Raw genomic sequence first — 17790 nt, forward strand, 5'->3', positions numbered from 1 at the left:
CCCTAAACAACCCAGCTCCTCAGCTGCTCCTCATAGGACTTGTGTTCCAGAATCTTCACCAGCTTCGTTGCCCTTCTCTAGGCCTGATTCAGCACCTCAATGTCCTTCCTGAACTGAGGGGCCCAGAACTGAATACAGTATTTGAGGTGTAGCCTCACCAATGACTAGCACAGGGGGACAATCACTTACCTTGTTCTGCTGGTCGCACTATTTCTGATACAAGCCAAGATGCCATTGGCCTCCTTGGCCACCTGGGCACACTGCTGGCTCATGTTCAGCTGCTCTCGACCAGCACTCCCAGGTCCTTTTCCACTGGCCTGCTTTCCAACCACTCTGCCCCTAGCCTGCAGTGCTGCCTGGGGTTATTGTGGCCAAAGGGTAGGACCCGACACTTAGCCTTGTTGAACGTCATGCCATTGGCCTCGGTCCATCTATCCAGCTTGTCCAGATCCCTTTGCTGAGTCAAGGGCAGGGGTGACGTGGCAGGGCACAGCCCAGCCCAGCCCAGCCCAGCCTGGCTGGCGCCGCTCAGCAGGGCGGGTTCCCCCGCTGCTGGGGCCAGTTTACCCTGTGACAGTGTCCTGGTGATGAGAAGTAGAAAAACTTGTGTCCTGTTTTTCCCCCACTATGTAGGGCATTTCATATTGATGTGTTCGCTGTAGAATTACTCTGTGCAAAGTCCTCCAGGTGAACTCGGGCTTTTGGCGTCATCACTGTTGAGGAAACATCCCAGTCTGACCGTTCACTACACTCGGGCAGTCACACTTCCAAGGCCACTGTTACTGCTGGGACTGAGCCTGTTCACAGTGGGCAGCTCCACTGAGCCCACAGCTGCCCCACTTGATTCCCCACACGTCCCATCATATCCAGTCAGGTCACGTTTCCTTACCGGTTCGACCCTAGGTTTCCCTCAGCAGAGTCTCAGGTGTCTACTTCCATAAAGCAAGTTATTCATGGTGCAGTAACACAGAAACAACCCTAGCTGGTGCATCTGAGGATGGACCCCCAACAAAGGAACCCCTGGGCTTTTATCCCCTCACAGTCCTAGCTGCCCACAAGTCTCTCTTCCTCCTGGTGTTTCCCAGTGTCCATTCACCTGGTTTCTGCCACTGGTCTTTGTGCCCTTTGTTATGTAAAGGTTTGGCATGTCATGGTCTCTTGTCTCAGGTTCTCACCCAGAGCTCAATCTGCTGCTTACAAACTGAGCTACCTAAACCAGCTGTATTCCTCAACAATCACTTCACCCCTGGGCACAGCCCCGCACACAATGAGCTTGGCAGGTGTCACCCCCAACCATGGCTGTTATTAGCATGTTTAAAGCAAAACTCCTATGCTGGTAGTTCACAGAATCACAGAATGGGTCAGGTTGGAAGGGACCACAGTGGGTCATCTGGTCCAACCTCCCTGTTCAAGCAGGGTCATCCTAGAGCACATGGCACAGGATCGTGTCCAGATGGTTCTTGAATATCTCCAGTGAGGGAGACTCCAGAACCTCTCTGGGCTCTGTTCCAGTGTGAGGTCACTGGCACAGTAAAGAAGTTCTTCTTCATATTCAGATGGAACTTCCTGTGCATCAGTTCTTGCTTGTTCTCTTATCCTGTAGCTTGACACCATCAAGAAGAGCTTGGCTCCATCCTCTTGGCACCCTCCCCTTAGATACTTCTAGACATTGACATGGTCATCTCTTCTTGAGGCTGAAGAGGCTCACCTCCCTCAGCCTTTCCTCATGAGATAGATGCTCCAGACCCTTAATCATCTGTGTTGCTCTCCGCTGGACCCGCTCCAGGAGCTCCATGTCTCTCTTGTCCTGAGGAGCTGGTGGTGAGGGTTTGTGAGGGGCAGGGGGATCAGTCAATCAATGCTAATGCAGAACTGCTTTCTCAGGCTGCACCTTTCCAGGGCAAACTGTGTCAGGGGAGGTTAGGTCGGATATTAGGAAAAGGCTCTTCACTCAGAGGACGGCTGGGCACTGGAACGGGCTCCCCAGGAAAATGATCACAGCACCAAGCCTGACGGAGTTCAAGAAGCATTTGGACAACACTCTCAGGCTCATGGTATGATTCCTGAGGTGTCCTGCGCAGGGCCGGGAGCTGGACTTCTCTGACCCCTGTGGGTCACACCCAAACCAGAATATTCCTTAACGCTGCGACTCCACGGCCCAGCCCGGCCAGCGCGGCGCCAGGCTTCGCGCACGCGCAGTGCCGCTCATCCTCCTCCACCACGGCGGGCGGGGCGGGGCGATGACTCGTGTGCGTGACGCGCGCGCCGGCCCGGGCACGCCCCGCCCCGCCCCGCCCCGCCCCGCCCCCGGCCGCTGCAGCTCGCCCGGGCCGCGCGAAGCCGTCAGTCGGTCGGTCCAGCGTGAGCCGCTCCCGCCGTCTTCCCGCCTTTCCCACCGGGCTCTGAGGGGACACACCGCGAGCGGCCATGAAGATCTGGAGCTCGGAGCACGTGTTCGGGTGAGGGGGCCGGGCAGGAGGGATGGGGGAAGGGGGGCGCGGCGAGACCCCAGGCCGGGCGACGCGGTGTAATCGAGCCCCGCCGGGGTGACGGCGGAAACGGGGAATGCCGCGGGCGCGGCCGCAGGAGGAGGAGGAGGAGGAGAGGCCGCGGGCAGGCCCCGGCCGTGCCGGTCCTGCATCGCCTCGGGCTCTTTCTTGCGCGGCCAGACCCCGCACCAGGGCTCCCAGCACCTCGGGAATAGCATTCCAACAGGGCAGAGTTGTGGAGCCGGCCCGGCAGCGTGATGGCTCGATAGAGGGATGGGTGTTCAAGGAAAAATAACTTTCACACTACAGAAAAAATGATCTCAAACTCCTGACGTAGTCGATGATACATTCCAAAAGGTATGGACAGGGCGGCTGTGTACCTTACCTGCCGGGAACTCCCGCTGAGGTGCCCAGCAGCCTGAGGTGCCCAGTTCCCTCAGTAAGTTTCCTTCTCATTAATGCTTTTCTGCATTGGACGTGGTCCTGTCCATCCAGTTCCACCCTTGTGCAACGAGGGAACAACCCGGAAAATTATCAACAGGTGTGTGACAGGCTGTGTCGGGGAGCAGGCGTGGAGGATGCAGCTCTTTTTGATGCCACCACCACCTCTGATTCGACTGCTACAGGGTCTTAAAATAAATTTTGGAAGCCTGAATAGCACCGAGGGTGACAGTTCTTAAAATATTTACAGAATATCCCAGATGTGTCGCTTTAAACTTATTTAATTACGTCAGCAAAATTCGTAGCACTGATGTAGTTGTTCGGGGCTCAACTTCATCATCGGTCTGGTGTAAGTGAACTGCAGCTTCTGACATGAAATGTCAGGCAGAGGGAATTAAAGGCTGCTAGTGCACGGCACAGCTTCTGAGTTTGAGATGAGTATCTGTCGCCTAGGGAACACAAAAGCTATTTTTGTCATTTTCTTGTCAAGATCTGTATTAGAACACCCCCATCTTATGGCATAAGGTGTGGAGGTGTAGGTAGTTCAGTTGAATGGTTAATAAAATATTGTTGAGCCTTATCACATCTCTGACTCAATCCCTCAGGGACACTTGACAGAAATTTGACATTTTCAGTTTGTGTATCTTCTGTTAAAGGAGATGAATAGTCTCTGAAGATAACAAGGAACAATCCCCTCTTTCTGCTGTAGGAATGGAGGGCTCTTATTTTTTCTTCCTGCACTAATAAAGCTTTCTAATGCTTTTCTTATTGGAAAAAGAACTTATTTTTCCAAGTTTTTGTTTGTTCTTGCAGTGCTGTACTGTTGGTGCCCTTCTGTGCCAGTTTATTTTAAGACTAAAAGCAGTGTTGTCAAAAATAAAATCCATTTAGGGCCCTAAGTGCAAGTCTTAAGTACAAGTTGGCACTCCTAATCTTTCTTAAGTTAGATACCAATTGTTGAATTTTTAAACATACCTTTAAAGGTTATAAACTTATCATTGCAGATCAGTCAGTTATTCTGAATATAGAAATAACTACTTAGGGACAGAATTTCTGTAGTGGATGAAGTCCATGATTTCTGTAGCCTCCTGTGTTTCAGAAGAAAAAGAGCGATGTGGACAGCCCGGCCTTGAATAGCAGGGCTGCTGTGATCCCAGGGGTTTGAGATTATCAAAACTCGTTTCATAAAAACAGTTCTGTACTGAGAAGAGTATCCATAAGTGTAATTCATGCTAACAAACTGCTGGAAGCAGTAGTACAGGTACAGACATAAGGCTGTTGAGCTGATGTGGTTTCTAAAAATCTGTTTCTTTATTTTGAACTTCTTGATAATTTTTTTCATGTTGTTTAATTCAATTTCACTTTGCCTTTTTTGCTATAGGAAGCTAATGGTTTCCACTTCAGTTTATTTGGTGTGCTTAGAATTATAGAGGAATTTATGTTGGAGTGAACTTCTAGTCCACAGGTCATCTAGTCCAGCCCTCTTCTCAAAGCAAGACAAACTGAAGTGTGAGGTCAGGTTGTTTTCCTGGTTGAGTTCTGGAATGAATTGAGATTTCAACAATCTCTGTGGGCAGCTGCCCTGTCAGTGAGAGGTTTCTGCCCACCTAATTGGAATGTCACTTTTAGCAATTAGCATCTGTTGCCTCTTGCCCTCATTTCTGTTAGTTTTTGGTTAATAATTCTTTTTTTCACTCTGGAAAGTAGAATTAATTTTTTTTTTTCTGTTTGTGCGTCAATACTTTCTTATTGCCCTTCCAAGCATAACTGTATTCTGACTTCTGGAAGCTATAAAGTTGTACTGCATGTGCCATATCACACAAACTAGATCCTGATTTAGTATTGTTTGAATACTTGTGATTGAATACAAAATAGTTACAAACATTCTCTCCCCTTCTTTTTACAGACATCCCTGGGATACAGTGATCAAAGCTGCTATGAGGAAGTATCCCAATCCGATGAATCCATGTGTGGTAGGAGTAGATGTCCTTGACAGAAGCCTTGATAACCAGGGGAGGTTGCACAGTCACCGTCTTCTCAGCACAGAGTGGGGATTGCCAAGTATTGTAAAAGCTGTATGTTTTCAGTCTTCATGCTTTATCAAGGGTGTGGTACACTTTTGTGTCATTGTCTGAATTGGAGCTGAATTCACAATAAAAGCTCAGTCCCTAGGAAATGTCATCCACAGGTGTCACACAGGGTACAAGCAGCATTCTTGGTGATGAGAATACTTTGTAAACTTTATTATGCCCATAATGTGTGTATGTCTGTAAATGCCTCCCGGGCTGGTCTGTGCCATGCTGTAGGACTGATACAATCTACCAGGGTGAAGTCTTGCCACACGTCACGGTTGTCTGGTATCTATGAATTACTCTGGATTTATTTGGGGTCACTGAGAACATGGCCTTTATGAGTTTCAAGGTTCAGTTTGTTTGTTTAATTTCGGTACTTAACTTTTTTTTTTTTTTGCCTTCAGATTTTAGGAACAAGTAGAACTCTGACTTACATTGAGGAACATTCTGTGGTAGATCCAGTGGAAAAAAAGATGGAGCTTTGCTCAACTAATGTGAGTGGTGGCTTAAAAAGTTTCTGGTAATTAGTTCTGGAAGTTAGATGTTTTGCTCTTAACATTTAGATTAGAAATGTGTTTGCATCGTTCATCAGAGGGTAATAATTTCCGTATCTTAGTGTCTTGGATGACTCTTTTTTTTCCTCTCTTTCTTCTCACATATAGGAAATTTAAATACTTCAGGATCAGACATTTGTGATTCTGTTTTTAATGCAAAATTATTTCTTGGAATGCATGTAAAATAGTTTGACTTTTAGATCAATGAGTTGTTATACATTACACTGCCATTAGTTACAACAGAAGTTACAACAAAAGTTTCAATGTGAAATGCCTTTTTTTCATAAAATGTAAATGAAGTATTAGGCTATATTTTGGTATCCTTGGAACTCATAACTATCAGATTTAAAATGGGGTTGTCTGTAGGAGAGCCTTGTCTGTGTACAGGAGGCATTCTCTTTCATGAGTATTAATTTTCTGTATAGTCCAAGTAGTGGTATTGTGGTCTTGGTCTTGAAGAGCCTCTCTAAACTGCTTGCCATAAATCAGACTGGAGATTCAGAGAAAGCTACTTGTGTTTTGTACAAATGTGAACAGGAACTTTGATGTAATTAGGTCGAGAATAGGAGAAGGTGCATCACCCTATATAGGTCTTTTTATTGACTGTGTTCTGAGTTCTATATTCTGCTTACACTGCTGACACTCAACTGAGTGCACTATAGTAGTGCTGCTGGTAACAGAAAAATGAAAGGTGGGAAGTGAGGATTTCAGCTCTTGTTTTCTTTTTAAGATTACTCTCACAAACTTGGTATCTGTTGATGAGAGACTGGTTTACACGCCTCATCCTGAAAACCCTGAGAAGTAAGTAAGGATATTTGTGTGCATCTTTGTGGATAGGAGACATTAAGTTAGTCCAGTTCAGTTTAGGTATTAACCTTTCTTTATTCTGTTACAGAACTGTGCTAACTCAAGAAGCAATTATTACTGTTAAAGGCATTAGCTTGAGCAGTTATCTGGAAAGCTTAATGGCGAACACAATATCTTCTAATGCCAGAAAGGTACATCTTTATTCTGTTCTCTCCCTCTCTCCACCCACTCCATTGTTCTTTTTGTTGAAATAGTAATAGTCAATTGTGTGTGTTGAATGCTGTATTTAAATTATCTAAATTTTATGTACAGCATTTCAACTGGTTTTTGTAGGACCTCAGTAAGTAGAATATAATTTCCCACAGTATGAAGAGGTGTCGCTACTGAATCTTTGTTTTTTAACTAGAATTGCACAGCAGAACAAACAAGCTTCTGTATGTATGCTACAGTTGCGTATAGAATATACATTTTGTTAGTTGGGTTTTGTTTTTTATCTGCAGTACGTTTTTAAACACTAACCTCCTATTTCCGGGAGTTAGTGCTAGTAAAGAATGTAACTTCACTTTCAGCCTTTATAATCTGGATTTATCGGTTAATGCCAGCATATTTTCTGTGCTGCTTTGTCAGTTCTAATTACTATCCATTATTCAGCTGTCTCCTTGCCTTTGGCTGAAAGTAATGTAGTGTAAGCAGAAGCATATTCTTTGAAGAGGTGAGACTGTGCTGGCTCTCCTAGGTAACACTAGACTGACTCCTCTGTCTTGTGCTTGCACAGGCAGAGCTATGGGAATGCTTGGGCACTTTGTCCTGTAGTTGTTTGGGGAAGAAATGGAGTTGCTAGAGCAGCATAGGCCTTGCTGCCTAACAGCAGGATGAGTGCACCTGGAATTTGAGTTTGTGCTCTGCATTACTGGAGAAGCTCAGCACAATGGGAATCTGGCCCAGGTAACTCCTGCTATGCTGGAGAGCCTGTGCTTTGGCCAGCCCTTTGTCATTGTGAAAGATTTTGCTTGACCAAGACAATGTAAGCCAACTTGATAAGAGACATGGAACAACTAGATCAGAGAGGAGAAAGCCTCCTTTCTCTAATGGAATGTATTTCAATTAAATTACAGTTCTGTCCTGATCTGGTCTCCATTTAAAAGTCTGTGGAGGGCACAGCTCCAGCTAGCTGGCACGTCCACTTAACTAGGCACACTCAAAAACACTGTCTGAATTCCTCTCGTGGCATCTGTCTCATTTGCATGTCTCTGTTGAACTTGGATAAAGAGTGTAGATATTTCTTGGTGTCTGTTCAGGTGTTGCCTGTGTGAAAGCTCAATTTCTTTCAAAGATTGTTCTGTTCTACCATTTTCAAGGAACACGCTGGCTCACAAGCTTCTTGCAAACCAGAAAGACTTTGTTGTCCTGTGTGTTTCACTGAGAAGTCTCTACAGATTTTTAACTTAGCAGGAATTTGTACTTGCTGTTACCAGCCCTTTCTTTGCTAGCCAGTAACCTACTGTGCTGCTACGAGCTCTTCTTGCATGCTGTGCTGTGCCTCTGTGCTCTTAGCACTCCTCTTAAACTTCATGAAAGTTGCTGAAAAATGTTTTGTTTTTCTGAAGAAATTGGAATTATTGAGAGTTTGCTCTGAGGTAGAGGTGGCAGATGACACCTTATTATTTTTAATGACAATGGAAACATCATTTGCCATGTGTTGTAAATCTTTTTTGTGTTACTCCAGGGGTGGGATGCTATTGAGTGGATAATTCAAAATTCTGAAAGCGCTCTAAGCTAACAGTTCTCCACACCTACAGTTTGTACTAACTAGTGGTAATGCCAGCATTCTTCTTGGTACAGCACTTCAGCTTTCTAGCAAATATGTGCATGGATTGTTGGCACGTGGATTTCATAAGTTAACCTGCATGTATGTTTTACACACACTGCATACAGGAATGGCAGACATTCATTACACTGCAGTTGTAGAGGGTGAGAGTAGGTCCAATCCAGACTGGATCCATGAACCTGTGCTTATGCCACTGGACAACCAACTTGCTGCAGCCATGTCTTGTGCCACACAATCTTGCTTATGGTTTGAAAGTGGAATGATGACGACTGCAGACAACCGGGGATGTGAAGGAGTCTGTCCACAAAGTGTTTGATCTGGTCCTAGTTTCTGTGATTTCAGCATGTAAATAAATCTGGTACCCAAAGAAATTAATAAATTGGTTAGTGAGTGGAATTGGCTCACTAATTGGTTATAAAACTGATTTCTTGAAACAGGTTGCCTAGCAGGGGTAATCTTTTGCATAGCAGAATTGTATTTGCTTTTCTTATGCCTGGGGAACATTGTTGCCCTTCTGAGGAAATCTGTACAAAGCTTGAAGCTGTCAGGGTGCCAGACTGTTCCTGCTCTTCACTGGTCTTGTAGTTATATTCATTTCGGTGGTGACATGTCCCTGCAGTGATGAAGTCAGAACAAATCTGACTTCAGGGTTGAGAGAACTGAGTGTACTTGCCTCTTGTGATACCTCTGTGCAAATTGTTTTCCTTCTACTAGTCAGTGTAGCTTGTCCTTGTCATTCCTGTATTGGCTTGTGCTTCAACTAATAAGATTTCTTAAAAAAAAAAATATCCATTATGCTGCTTCTCCTAGTTAAGAAAGTAGGGCTTTCTACAGTGCTTACTTTGAAATCTGTGTATGCCATGAGTGTTTGCTTTTAAGTTCTCATTCCACTAAGCTGTTTTTCTGGAAAACATCAACTAAAAAGGCTCAGCATTTATCAGTCACTTAAGCTCTACCAACAAATCTTCATATGCAGCGCTTGTTCTGCCAGACACTTCATGCTGCTGACATATGCAATAATGACTAATACAATATGCATGCCTGGTTATGAATGTGCTTGCTTAATGACTTACTAGAGAACTTGTACAATATGAAATTTTATAGACCAGTCCTCTGTCAGATTTTTTCTGATAACTGGATGATTTTATAATACTTGGAGGCTTTGCATCTGGTTGAGATTTCTGACTTCATTTCCTATGCAGAATATTCCTGAAATCTTCCTTGCCAATATCACGAGTTTATTCTTAGCTGCAAAATATAGCATACAGTATATGTGAGTCTAAGGACATACACAGACCTACGTAGTCTCAAAAACTGAAGGAAATATCTTAGTGCTCCAGTTGAATGTTGTGGATTTTTAAAAATTATTTAATCTTATCAACAAAGATATCAAATAAAACACAATGACGTGATTATTTCATAGTCAGGGCCAGAGAAGAATCTCAGCCTTTTTCTACTGCACATTTTCTGTGGCAGGGATGTTTGACTTCCTGACAAAGTCTTCTTTGTGCAGTTAGACAAATATAACATCTAAGCTGTTGCTGTCTCACTCAGTTCTCTGTGCCTGTGCCACCTCAGAGAGGACATTTAAACCTGACTTTTAAATGTCCAAATGCCAGCTTACTGAAAGATGATTCCTCTTCTCTCCCTAACCCTCCCCCTTCCCGATTTTTCCTTAGGAGCACTCCTCTCAGCTAATTCACGGCTAGTTAGGACTTGTTGCTATGCAGTAGCCTGCCCCTGTCTGGGCGGTTTTATGCCTGCTTTGCTGGTGTTCCCAGGTCTTGCACAGCGTGTGGAGAAGGTGGAAGTTATCACCTGCTGAAGAACAGTTGCTTTCATGCTCAAATGGAAAGACCTCAGAAGTTAAATCATCCCCTTCTAGGGTCTTCTTCAGCAACCCATGTTTCAGTCAGACAATTTAAATCATGCTTTTTTCAATATTATAAGTAAATAAAGGTGTATCTTGAACTAAGTTAACTTAAACATACCAGTTCTTGAGGTAATTTGGGGTGGAGCTGAATCTCCCTTTATGAGCTCTGACTGAGAGCTGAGCACTTTATTCTGATACCTGCTAGACTTTTCTCAGTCTAAGGACTGGCTGCCAGTGCAGATGTAACAATTAGTGTTTATTCTCATTTATATGGAAAACCCAAAGAGAAACAGAGTCAGCTCTTCACCAAGCTTAGTTAGGGCTTGAGATAAATATGCTCTTATTCTTAGTAAAACTTTATTTCTTTTAAGAGGTTACACCTCGCAGCCTTGATTGGAGCTTCTGATATTATTCCAGAGTAATGTTTCTAGCCTGTAAAAAAAACCCTTCAAGAGTATATGTGTGTTGTTCTGACACTTTTTTTCCTTAGGTTTTCAAAGCTGCTTATGCAGATTCTTGTTCGTGTTTAGTGGTTCATAAAAGAAAACAGCAGGTTCTGGAGACTATGAGATTTCTGTGCACTTTATCACCTGTAATGGATGCAACAAAATTAGTACATCACAGTGTGGAACAAAACTGTGTGTGGAGAAGGATGTTCCCCTCCTTTCTATCAGTCTCTACAGAGGGCTTGAATACCGAGACTTGCTCTCATGAAGATTTTGGACTTTTGAGGCTCAAACCTTTATCTGCAGAACTCTAGACTTGGCCAGAGCCATGTGACTCCCCCATGCTTATTATTCTTAGGAGAGTAATAGAGGTGATTGTCTCCTGACCTCTCTTTAAGTGAAAAGAGGCCAAGTGGTTTCCTGATCTGATCCCATCTGCTTGCTTTGGCGAAAGCTGCTATTCTGATTGCAGAGCTCTGAAATCTTGCACTTCTGTTTAGTTAAAGTACTTCTTATTTTCTTGGCTTCATTGTGCAGCTGGCTGCATTTTGTGGTCATCGGGATGCAGCTGCTGTAGGGTCTTCTTAAGGTAAAAGGTTTTTGACAGGCTCATTGTGCTGGGTTCTCCAGCTCTTACTAAAGCACTGACTGTCAGTTCATAGCTTTGGGGCACTCCCATTCTGAGGACTGAACAGGGAAAGATCATACCTTGATATAAAATGTGCAACTCTAGTCTCTCAATTAGTGCGGTTTAGGTGCTGAAGTGTTGCTGTGCAGGAATATAGAATTCAGTGTGAGTCCACTTCTGAACTCTTGACAGATATCAGACCACTTAGTTGCTACTTCAGAGAGACTTGGAAGACTTTCTTTGTCCTGGCTCTTCTCAAAAACAGTCCACATAACTTGGTTAATGAATCTGAAAACAACATCTAGATTTTGCCGTAAATCTACCAATATTCTTTCAGTGTTGGGAGCAGCAAACAGTAAAAACAGAGATCCTCTTAGGTATGGAAACTTAACTGCTGATTTAGGCTTCTTGCCTAGGTGTGCTACTGGGAGCTCACAGTAGTGAACTTCTGTCTTAGGGATTAAACAAATGCCTTTTCAGTGAAGTTTCCATGAGAAGATGGTAAGAAATGATCGTTATAATCTGTACCAAATTATGCAGGGCATGAAATTAATTTTAAAACAAGTCCCATGTCTGACAGAGGAAAAACTATATAAACACGAGCAGTGATGGTGTATCTGTTCTGATCCTGAATTCCAGTATTTTTTCTGGCAGGGTCGGGATGCCCTGGAGTGGGTGATCAGCAAACTGAACACAGAACTGGAGGAGCTGAAGTCAACACGTGAGGGCATGAAACCAGCCATGGCAGCAGCCTCAACGGAAAAATAAAACCAAATGTTTGGTTTCACCAAGTAAAACCACGTAACTGACAGAAAAGTCTTATCCTGCAGACTGCTCCCTTCCAAGGCTGATCTGAAGAGGTTTTGTATATTTATAAGAATATTGGATCAGTGGACAAGTAACCTCATCTGTCATCTCCACAGCAGCTCTTGTTGCCTACTGAAGATTAAATTGACCTCCTGCAGATGCTCTTTTCATTTAAACCATTTATTTTTAACACTGGAAACAAAACATTAAGCACATTTAAGACGGCCTAAATGTGCCTTTTCAAACAAAGATAGAGCGTATGTTATATTTGCACGATCTCAGTTTGTCTTACTCAAACTTGAAAAGAATGCATGTGTGGTATTAAGGGTTTTCCATGTGAATTTTTGTTCTGTAAAGGGCTGATTGGTCCTAGAGCACTGAAGTTTGTCTGGTTTGTAATGTGATAGTGTCTTATGACCAGTTAAAGGGAACTACGTGAGTCAGAACATGATACTGTAGCATTAGATACTTATCTAGAGTATCCATCCCGAAAGGCTACAACTTGTGTGGAACTAACACTTATGCTTTTTAAATGTGCTACCAGAACGTGGCACCAGATACTTTACCTCTTATGTTTGTATCCAAACAAAGATAAAGTTTCTATTGATGTTAATAACCTAAAATAGTTTTTTTGGTAGGGAAAAAGTTATAATTTATTTTCTTATTTATTAACTTGTTCTAGTTCCTCCCCTCCCCATGAGGACATGAGTAGTAATTCCTGGAAGGTGCTGGAAAATACTTATTTATCTCTAAGAAGAGTACTTGTAGGCTACTTGAATGAAGAGACCTTGCTGTTCCACTGGTCCTTGCTCTTTACATCATGTCTTAACTGAGGGAGAAACTGATGCAATAACCAGAAGAGTTGAAATGAGAAATGAGCAGGAAATTTGAAATCAAAATGGTATAAACAGGAACTTTTCATTCCCTGAATGGAAAAAACAAGTACAAGAAAACCAAATGAACTCTCCTGCTTTGAGTGCATTCTGTAACTGAATTTTTTCAACACTTTTCCACATTGTTACAAAATGGTTTTAGAATCATTTTAAATGCTTCTCATTATCTGGAAAAATACTCCAGTAATTGCAGAAACTGTTTCCTATAAAACATGCATAAATACATATTGGTAATGGTCCTAGCCTTGTCTGATGTTTACAAAATTGTCATGTTTGATCCAGATGTAGTATATATTTCTTAGACAACCCTCTTAGGGCATTTTAACTTATTTTTTGGTGTGCACACAAAGTGAAATAAATGTTGCAAGGATGTTTACTCATTCAAGTGGTAAGCATGTGCTTAGGAAGCTGTTCAAGAGCATGAGTAACTTCTAAAAAAACTAGAAGAGTAAAATGTTGGTCACTGTTTTGATCTGGTAACTTTAAAGTGTCTGTAGCTTAAGGGAATTTTCAGCATTCATATTCTGGTTCATTTGAGCTTTAATTTGGGTGTAACTAAATTACATATCCTAATGAATAAGCCTACTTTAAAAGATATGTATATTTATTGAAAGCAATTAAATGAATAGCTGATATTTACATTGCTCTTTTCATATGGACCTAAAGCCCCTCTTATTTTGTAACAGAACCTTGGAGCTTAAAGGCTGATAGCAGCCTGTTTCTGGAAGATACACTGGATAGTTTTGGTGCAGGTCAGTTGTTGTCCCCTTCTCAGAGGAGTGATGCCACTTCCTGGAAAAGGAACACAGAAGATGTTCTAGCTCCTGGTGGCGTTCTGCTAGGAAGGGGAGTGCAGCCATGGCAGAGCTCTGCAAAAAAAAAGAAAAGGAAAAGTTGAGTAAGTGTGTGTGCCCTTGGAAACCTGCGCTGCACCATTTCTGTACATGCCTCCTGGAGCTGATGAGAACATGACTGTCAGCAGGGGTAGGAAGGTGTTTGGAGAGATTCATGTATTGCTTTGGTTTGGAAGAAGAGTTGCCTAGAGCTGCTTTTTGCATCAGAAGTGAAATATTTGCTTGGTATTGTCTTAAGGCTGACTGACTTGTGTTTAGCACCTTCCAGCACTAGCTGGCTTCCCAGAAAAGTCACCATAGGCTCTCTCTGGGTCTGAATTTCTCTGCCACACCATAGGGTCAATACCAGTTACACATCAGTTTCCTGGATTACTTTCTTGGTTTTGGGCTGCTTTTGCTCTATGTTTTGTCCCATTTAGGAGCTGTATGCCTAGACACAGTTTTCCAATCTGTCTGCTGATCCACTTGCCAGGAATCAGCACCTTTCCTACTTGTGCTCAGTCCTCTTCTGCTTTTCTCTTGGCTAAATGGTAGTGGGGAAGCTCTTTGGGTAGGAAAAAAGACTAATTTTTTCTGGAGGCCAGTTGTGTCATCCAGCTGCCTCTCTCCACTGCCAGACAGTGCTACTGCCTCTTACCTTGTCTTAGAGGTAGGTGACACTTATGCATCTGGGGGGTTATTGTTCTTCCTGTGGTTGCTCATTGTGTACAAGGGACATTGCCAGGGTGTACAAGGGACCTTGCAGCAGTGGTCACACTGGGACCAGATGGGCTCCAGTGTTTAGCAGATCAAGTGGTTCTTAATTTTCGATAAGATTTCCTGGACAGTTTCACCCTTCTGCTCTCTGTCCATCTGATTTGCATACGAGGCTCCAATCCTTCTTCTCCCTTGACCATGTGACTCTTCTCCATGGGATCTAGTGGGATCTGTAGCTGTGTATGCTGTGCTTAATACTTTTTGCAGCACTTCAATTCCCACTCAAGTTCTTAGACTGTTATAGTCCAAGTTGACTCTTGAGGCAGAAAAACCACCCTGCCTTTGGAATTGTTTATCTTTGTGGTTCCTTAGAGAAACTCCTCCAACTTTTCTTTCTACACTGGAAATGGCTAAAAAATATATCTGAAGTCAGTTTTTTGTCATGTGCATTGACTGAGGTGTCTGTCAAAGGTGGAAAGCTGCATGTGAGGGCAAGTGCTAGGCTGCTTGTGGGGAGCTTTTGGGTTTGATGCAGGAGGAAAAGGGCACGCAGGAGGAAAAAAAGTGTATCAAGCAGAAATGGTGTGAAGTCAACACTCATTAACTTGGAAGGATCTTGAGGTGCTGGGGACCAAGCAGAAAGCTCAGTGCTTATAACCATGCTGATTAATAGTAACAAGTGCCACTTTGAATAAGAATTCTGCACTTGGGGAGTTGAAAGTAGAATTAAAGTTCAGCTTTGTTAGTTGGGAGAGGGAGGTTGTTTGCTGAGGCTGTCAGTTCAGTGTTTCTCAGCCGCTGGGTTGCAATTCAAGGGAAAGGGAGTATAGAGGGTTGTGATGCAGGGGGTGGTTTAAGAATTTAGTGGTGGCATATCAGGTCTTCAAACTGTTTGGAAATGTGGCTGCTCCCACTGCCCAGTACCTCTATCTGTCGCACGTGCCTGCTGTGGAAGCAAGAAGCTGTGGAGAGCTGGTTCCTGAGGCAGTGGTGGTTCCCAGAATGTGGCAAATGGGGCATGTTAGCTCTTGGCTCTGAAGGGTTTTAAGATGTTGAAGATACCAAACTTGAGGTAAACTCTGGTTTCTGGTTGATGGTTTTCATGCTAGTGTAGACAGGCTTCTGTGTACAACAAAAGGCATTAACTTAAAACAGTGTAGTCAAATGGTCTGGTGTGTAATTTATTGATTTTGTGTAAACTATCCTTTTAATCTTTTCCTTGATTTGCCCTTGTGCCAGTGGGAATCTTCCATGCTCCTCCATGCGTCTTACTTCTTTTCCCCCATCAGGTCAGCAGGTGCGATGGGGGAAGGATCATATTTGCTGACACAACAGGCAATCCCAGTGAAACTTGTGTGTTCTTGAAGGACTTGCCTAACTTAAGCAAAGGCACTGACCTGCAGCAGGAGGGGCGTGTAGCAGGGAATTGTAGTATAGCACATACTGGGCATTGATGTATCTGACAACCTAATTAAGTAGTGCCGAGTATGGCCAGTGACACTCCTTGATGTGACACTTTTCATTCAAATCTTCAGGTGGAGCAGTGGGTAGGTAAAACCCTTCCTACAGCACCTTCCTAGATTGTGAGCCGTGAAGGGCAGGACTGTGAAGTGTCTATGTACGCTATGGTGCTATCTGAAGTAAATGTCATGCACAGTTTAAAAAAAACACTTCTGAGTGTAACTATTTTAATATAAAATTGGCTGTTGCTTTTCAGAAAAGGCTGCAGAAAAATTGTTTGTGTTAGTCCGTGCTGGGTGAGCAGCGGGACCCAGTACCAGGCTCCCTGAAGCTTGCTGTAAGCCACACATCACAAACGCTCTGCAGGGGTCCTCTGGTTGTGGACTGGTGACTCCATCTGGGACTGGCAGCTGCTTCATTTTGCATTAAAGCAGCAAAGAGTCATCTAAAACTATTAGCCTTGACTTGTAAATAAGACCATATTTATCTAATAAACCATCTTCTTACCCCACCAACACTACTCGCCACCTGTCAGGATCATGCAGGTTATAGGCTAAGCCTTTTAATTGCAGCTCCATGAAGCAGGTCATGCGTTCACTATGGATTCGTCCAATGAAAAGGCATTTTTGTGAAGCACAAGTCCTGTCCTTTTAATTTTTCCACAGCTGAGGTGATTGAGGTATGATTCTCATTTAACTGGAAGGCACCTGCAAGTAAAGTGATCAGAAATGGTCCTAATCTGGGGTCCTGCTGGTACAATACCTTCCCTTTTACTTCACTATAGTTTTGTCTCTGACCTAGTTAAGATCTGCAGCAGCTGAGGTTCAGGGCTCTACCTGGCCAAACAAATGTGGAACATGCCCTTGCCCGCTGTGCTCTGTAAGGAATGATGCTCATCAACTTTACAGTTTGCTCAAGAAAGTGAGAGTAATGCAGTAATATCCAAGAGCTTTTTATTAGTAATGCATAAACACGAAATTGCATTTCAGTACCACATAACATGAAAACAGGATGACAATTCTGTTGCCTTTCTCTGTTAGAGCTGATGCCCCTGATGTACCTGAAGCCACACAGACAGTACATGCACAGTGACAGCACAGAAGCAGGAGAAGTTCAAAGATGAAGGGTTTGTGCTTTGGGCCTGTTCATGTCCAAAAAGTGCATCTCCTGTTTGGGTTTTCCTTTATTAAAGAAGGGCATTGGGGAAGGGGAACCAGCTTTAACAGAATAAAGCTCAAATACACTCCTCACTATTTTTGTTTTGCTTTCTGATTCACAGGTAATGTAACCACCAGCCCCTTCAATAGAAACATGCTCATCTTAAATATCTAAGCTGAAGCTGGGCCTTGGCTGCCTCTCTATAGACCTGTGTCAGCTTAACTGGTGCTCATTTCCACTGAAATGTGGAAGCCAGCCTTCTGCAGAAGTTGCATCAACTCATGCCCATGTCCTTTAATTCTAGATTTAGCAGCCTCTGAAATCCAGTTTAACACATTGCAATGTCTGGCCTACAGCCTGTCCTGCAAAAGCCAAAGCATTGCTCATTCCCACTGTTAAGCACTGATGTGACTGGTTAGAGAAATGCAGGGAGGACCTGAAGCTTTGTGGAAACGTTACAGCATGGGAGGCATGAAGATTATGTGGGGTTTTTTTTCATACTGGATGCACTTTTTGTTTTAACTGAATGTCAATAATCAAACAGGTCTTTTTCAGCTGTGAGCTGACAGTAGTAGCTTGGCACCTTGGAAGTCTATCTGCTTACAAATGTGTTTTTTAACTAGCTATAGTAAGGTCTATTCCAAAGGGTCTGTTCCAAAGGGCTTCCTCTAGAAATATTCTACAGAAACCATTTCAACAACTGGTTGTTACTTCAGGACACAGAGCCCAGAATACCTGTGTATCTGACACTCAGTTCAGCCAGGCACTGCTGTTGCAAAACAG

At 43.4% G+C, this 17790-nt stretch overlaps 1 protein-coding gene across 1 annotated transcript; it reads left to right on the forward strand.

Annotated features, from left to right (window-relative positions):
* The first annotated feature begins 2346 nt into the window (after positions 1-2346).
* On the forward strand, positions 2347-16488 carry PRELID3A (PRELI domain containing 3A). Its single transcript, XM_027650994.1, has 6 exons — positions 2347-2459; positions 4837-5005; positions 5407-5496; positions 6287-6357; positions 6452-6554; positions 11793-16488. The coding sequence occupies exons 1-6, from the start codon at positions 2428-2430 to the stop codon at positions 11904-11906; spliced, it is 579 nt and encodes a 192-aa protein (XP_027506795.1). The 5' UTR covers positions 2347-2427; the 3' UTR covers positions 11907-16488.
* Positions 16489-17790: the final 1302 nt, after the last annotated feature.

This window comes from Corapipo altera, unplaced genomic scaffold (assembly GCF_003945725.1).
Source record: "Corapipo altera isolate COAL_440 unplaced genomic scaffold, ASM394572v1 24, whole genome shotgun sequence".
In the NCBI taxonomy this organism is placed as follows: Eukaryota; Metazoa; Chordata; class Aves; order Passeriformes; family Pipridae; genus Corapipo; species Corapipo altera.

Excerpts from the sequence above, each read along its gene's own strand:
- PRELID3A (XM_027650994.1), top strand. The coding sequence starts at position 2,428 with ATGAAGATCTGGAGCTCGGAGCACGTGTTCGG. Across the intron at positions 2,460-4,836 it reads AGCTCGGAGCACGTGTTCGG|ACATCCCTGGGATACAGTGA; the intron begins GTGAGGGGGCCG and ends TTCTTTTTACAG. Across the intron at positions 6,358-6,451 it reads CATCCTGAAAACCCTGAGAA|AACTGTGCTAACTCAAGAAG; the intron begins GTAAGTAAGGAT and ends ATTCTGTTACAG.